Source organism: Papio anubis, unplaced genomic scaffold, assembly GCF_008728515.1.
Source record: "Papio anubis isolate 15944 unplaced genomic scaffold, Panubis1.0 scaffold1449, whole genome shotgun sequence".
NCBI lineage: Eukaryota > Metazoa > Chordata > Mammalia > Primates > Cercopithecidae > Papio > Papio anubis.
Window position 1 is genome coordinate 10,542 of NW_022161413.1, and position 5,953 is coordinate 16,494.

Sequence of the window (5,953 nt, forward strand, 5' to 3'; positions counted from 1 at the left end):
GCGGCCAACAAACATATGAAAAAAAGCTCATCATCATTGGTCATCAGAGAAATGCAAATCAAAACCATAATGAGATACCATCTCATGCCAGTTAGAATGGCTGTCATTAAAAAGGCAGGAAACAACAGATGTTAGACATGATGTGGAGAAATAAAAACACTTTTACACTGTTGGCAGGAGTGTAAATTAATTCAACCATTGTGGAAGACAGAGTGGCGATTCCTCAAGGATCTAGAACCAGAAATACCATTTGACCCAGCAATCCCATTACAGGGTATATACCCAAAGGATTATAAATCATTCTACTATAAAGACACATGCACATGTATGTTTATTGTGGCTCTGTTCACAATAGCAAAGACTTGAAACCAACCCAAATGCCCATCAATGATAGACTGGATAAAGAAAATGTGGCACATATACACCCATGGAATACTATGCAGTCATAAAAGGATGAGTTCATGCCCTTTGCAGGCACATGGATGAAGCTGGAAACTATCATTCTCAGCAAACTAACACAAGAACAGAAAACCAAACAGTGCATGTTCTCACTCATAAGTGGGAGTTGAACAATGAGAACTCATGGACACAGGTAGAGGAACATCACACACCAGGGCCTGTTGGGGGGTAAGGTGGTAGGGGAGGGATAGCATTAGGATAAATACCTAATGTAGATGGCAGGTTGATGGGTGCAGCAAACCACCATGGCACATATATGCCTGTGTAACAAACCTGCAAGTTTTGCACATGTACCCCAGAACTTAAAGTATATTAAAAAAAGGAAAACAAAATCTCATGTAGAAGATTAAAGAAAAAAAACTCACTAAGGTGTATGCATGTGTAAATATCATAACCATTAATTCAAAAAAGTCCTATAAAAACATTCCCCATTACTGAGCAATTGCTCATTCCCTTTGTCATTAAAACATGTACTTTGATTTACTTCAAAACTGAGGGGACTAGTCCAGTTTTGTACTCTTGGAAATTATGAGTCTTTCTTGAAGAAATCTGCAGCATTACACAAAATTGAATCAGATATTCAGATTCACAAGATTTATGCCTCCTTATATCACACATTCATAAGCTGGATCTTTGCATTTGCAGTTTATCTATATTCTGTTTCATGGAAATAGGGAGTATCCCCAGGCTAACTCTGTAAAACCAATTTGTCAAACTCTTGTACAGATCAGAAAAGTAAAGGAATTAATATAAAGATCTCCAGTAATAGGGATACACAAGGGTGATGACAATTTTATTAATAGATTATAGTTGTATATGCTTATATTTATAGATTGTACACCTCACACACACACATAAACATACACACTCACATTTGGGTAATAATGCATTTGCCATGAGTAAGGAACATAAATGACCTTATTGTTTGAGTCAGACAAATATTAATTTGAATCACAGCTTAACTACTATTTGTTTGAGAAATCTCAGAAAAAATTAATTAATCCTTCCTAAATTTATTGCTCCTATTGGCAAAATGGGGACAATATGGCATAGCTAGAAGAGTTGTTTTCTTGAGTCAAAAGAAAAAAATATGTATAAACACTTGATACTTGCTAGGGGCTGAATAAATTGTTGAAATCACCACTGTAATAATAGCAAAAGAACTTAATAAGAATACTTAATATGAATAGGAAACTAGGAGGCCCGCTGGAAAGACCATATATGCACTATCATATTATCCCAGTTAGCTTCAACTATCTCCAACCTATTTGTTAATAATGGCTTTTAAATTATACAGGCCAGACTCCAAACTAATTGTCTTTCTCCTTCATTTCAGAAAAATTTCCCAAAGATGACTTAAAATAGCACTTGAATTGGAGGGAGCAAGGAAAGCCAATATTATTAGAAGCACAACATCTTAAATTTTGAAGAATTATATTTGAGAGGAATATATGCAATAGACAGCTTGGAAGAGCATTCTGGGAAGAAATTAGATTCACCCCCTTCCAATCTGAAACATAACAACAATGCCTTTCATTTCTATGGTTCTTTAGAGTTTAAACATGGCTTTTAAACACATCTTTCTCTGAGGAAGCTCTTCCTTTGACAACATCTTCCTCAGTGCTGCCTTCATGGCGTCATTCCGTAAGCTATAGATGACTGGATTGAGTGTTGGAGGTATCACAGTATAGAATATGGAGAATACAAGGTCCATAGTCGATGAGGAATCAGAAGGCAGTCTGAGAAACTCAAAGCCTGCAGCTGAAAGAAAGAAGGTGACTACAAATAGGTGTGGTAGGCAGGTGGAGAAGACCTTGGTCCGGCCCTCAGCTGATGGGATTCTCAGCACTGTAGAGAAGATGCGAATGTAGGAGAGCACAATGGATATCAAACAGATAAATGCTGCAGACGTCGTGAATGCAGCCAGTGCAATCTCGTTAATGGATTCATAAGAACAGGCTAGTTTCAGCATCTGAGGAACATCACAGAAGAATTGGTGAATGACTCTCTTCCCACAGAGAGGTATGGAGAAGTTAATGGCAGCATGCATGAGCCCAGAGAGGCCCCCAGCAATCCACACAGCTATCACTGCATGCCTACAGGCACTGGGATCCATAGTGGTCTCATAGTGAAGTGGTTGACAGATCGCTGCGTACCGGTCATAAGACATCACTGTGAGAATGGCCACTTCTGATGAGGCCAGAGCTATGAAGAAGAAAACCTGAAGAATGCACTGAACAAGAGAAATGTAACCGTTGCCCATAAGTGAATTTGCAATGGACTGGGGGACTGTGACAGAGATGAAGCAGAGGTCCAGAAGAGAGAGGTGCTTTAAAAAGTAATACATGGGGGAATGGAGACGATGGTCCAAGGTAATGACGGTGATAATGAGGAGGTTGCCTGTCAAGGCCAGTAGGTATGTCACCAGAAACAGCAATGCATGTAAAATCTGAAGCTTACGCTCATCAGAAAACCCCATGAGGAGGAATCCATTCATTGCAGTCAAATTGACCATAGTCTCTCTGAAGATACCAAGTGTGACTCTGTTTAGGAAGCCAAAGAACATTAGGAAGAAAATGCATGACATCTAATATATTTGTATGTCAAGTAACTCAGTTTCTCAGCATAGAGGTACTGAAATGAGATGAATTTATCTCCATTGTGATTAGTTAATATTCAATTTAAAAAATTTAGCAATTATTCAGAAACAGAATCCCTAAATGTGATCAACAAGTCATAAACGTTTTCTGGAGCAGAATTTGCGTTGTCAAAAGAGGGAGAAATTGATGGAAATGATAAAATCTTTACCTTCAACAAAGTCAATGAAAATGATATTAGCATACCAATCTCATTACATCTTCTATATGATGCCTTAGTATTATAGTTATGCACTATATAGCTTCATTTGCTAACCAGCTAACATGAAGTTACTGATACCACCTCAACTCAGAGGCAGATCTAGAAACAGCTCAGAAGCTAATCTAGAAGAGAGGTTCGCTCAAAGAACAGTCATATTTTTTCCTCTGAAAAGCTCTTAACATCTAAAAAAGATTACATTTGATTGTAATAAACTTTCCATAGAAATTTTGAAAAATGAAATGTCTCAAAATTGTAAACTGCAGATGCCACTGATATCAGGCATTGAATCCTGAGCTTTGGAGATCTTGCAACTAAGTGACAAAGGTTCACTGTCAAAGAACGTTTAATTCTCAGAATTCTTATGACAACTTGGGGTTGGACATTTTCGATCAAATCCATTTGAAGAAATAAAGAGATTTTCTAAAATCTCTGTGATAGGCAGAATGCTAGGTAGTGGAGTATGTATCTTTCTAGTGTTATGTCTCATTGTGTCTTCCCAAATGAAAAAAAAAAAAAAAAAAAACAGTATTTTTTTCTCTCTAGGACTTGAAATATATTAGATAGTGGGAGCCCATTTCTTAAAATAACCAACCTAACAAAAGAAACATCTATACCAGATGTAACAATTGTTAGGAGGATTAAATGATGTAACTTTTCCTATTTCATTTTAAATGTGCTATTATTGTAGAATTATTATCATCATAGAATCATTTTGTGTATCAGAATCACTCTGCCAACTAATTTTTGCCTCTTTTTTTTTTCTTTTTAAATCTGTGCATTTGTTGAAAGGTCAATCAGTATCATTTTCACTGAGTTTCTTTTGCACAAAGACTATTCCTTCATCATTTCAATCCATTTCTTCACCCTTGACCAATGGTATCTAACATATAAGTACTAAGTAAATAGTTATTTAACTGGATATCTACATAATTGATTTCACTTCTATATAGATAAAAACTTAATGGCCAAGTTACATGAGTTACTGCATCGGATTTTGAAGTTACTGTATCTGATATTGTAGTATGTTTCATTTATTAATCCCTAAGCTGTAGGAAATGGTTAAAAATCACTTAAACCACGATCTTTCTGATTTTGTTGTAATTTATTTTGAGAACTGATTGAAACTAATTTTTAGGAAGTATATTTTTTTTTCCACAAGGCACAGTCTCAGGGATAGAAGGGCCCTTAATCCATCACCGATGGTCACATCCCCTGCTTCACGACAGTAAGAATCAGAGAAAAACAGGGGTTACTTTCTTCAAAGTTTCTCTAGCTTTCTTACTCCTACAGTTTTCCTGATCCTCCATCAGATATGGCTTAATTCCCATTGCTGCCAATCTTAGTGCCTGGCTTAACTTGCTCCAAATATCAGATGGTAGTTTTGGAATTTAAAATAAATAGATTAAAACAATTCACTTATATTTTAAAACTTATTGTCTCTGGCTTGAAAATCAAGAGCATCATGTTATTTACCACTTCTAATACACATTGTTAGTGTAATTTAAGAAAAACCTCTATCATTTAGCGTCCCCATTAAGGTTTCTCCATAGAGGGAAGGAGGAGAAAAATCATTAGAAAAAACTTGAATGCACACACCGTATTCTCCTCTCAACAACTCCCACCAACCTATTTTTATTTTTATTTTCTTTGAAGACATAGAGAATAATTTTTATATCTGATGAATACATGGAAAATTTCATCATTTTAATTTCATTAGTTGCAAATTGTATTGATTAATTCATCACTTATCAAATAAGAAGGAAGGGAATCACATACATGTGGAGATACACTTAGGATTAAGGATGTACTGTGAGAACATATAAAACCTGTGTTCAATCCTTCCAAGTCATACCTGCATTGAATACTTTATTTTATAATAAAACTAAACAGTTTTTGGTGGAGAGTATAATGATTCTTTGAATGTTATTTGTTTCCCCCAAGCATTTTTTTTCTCTCTTCACTAACCACTTATATGCAAATTTTATCTTACAAAACATCTATAAACTGTCTGTTTTTTAACTCTCATATGTTGTTGAAACACTCAATTTTTTTTTGAAAGTAGTTCTCTTTTAGGTTCAGTGGTACATGTGCAGGCATGTTATGTAGGTAAACTCTAATTCATTCCAGTAGCTGCTCTAGAGAGTCGCATCCTAAGTCTCTTCTTCTCTATTTTCCTCTATTTCCTGGGAGGTCACATTGCCAACAACTTCAGTGAGAAAACATAGGCAATTATATGTTAAATATCTCAGTTTCCTACCTGTATACAAATGAAATTAACTCTAATATGATTCAATTCTACCCATTCCAGGGTTTCAAAAGCAGAGAAAGAGCTCTTTTTTCCTTTCCAAGTCAGTGACCAACCCTATACACAGCCTTGTAAAGGGCATCTTTGCCACAGTATGCGCTTGCTCTCTCTCTGTCTGTCTCTCTCTCTCTTTCTTTCTCTCTCTTTCTCTCTCTCAAGAGCACACATTTTATGTGTGTGTGTCTGTGTATGTGTGTGTATAAAATTCACACAAACTCCATGTCTAAAAATTCTAATAATGTTGATTTACTGAGATTACTTTTAATGAACCAGTCAGATTGTTTCACTATTCTCCGTTGATAAATGATAAATTAGAGATAGATAGATGAG

General features: G+C 35.8%; 1 protein-coding gene across 1 annotated transcript; it reads right to left on the reverse strand.

Moving 5' to 3' along the window:
- Positions 1 to 808: 808 nt before the first annotated feature.
- On the reverse strand, positions 809 to 5,947 carry LOC101006941 (olfactory receptor 14J1). The gene has a single exon (XM_021937076.2). It carries the CDS (start codon positions 3,044 to 3,046, stop codon positions 2,009 to 2,011), a length of 1,038 nt encoding a protein of 345 aa, XP_021792768.2. The 5' UTR covers positions 3,047 to 5,947; the 3' UTR covers positions 809 to 2,008.
- Positions 5,948 to 5,953: the final 6 nt, after the last annotated feature.

Bases quoted from the DNA above. Each gene is read 5' to 3' on its own strand.
- LOC101006941 (XM_021937076.2), bottom strand. From the start codon at position 3,046: ATGTCATGCATTTTCTTCCTAATGTTCTTTGGCTTCCTAAACAGAGTC.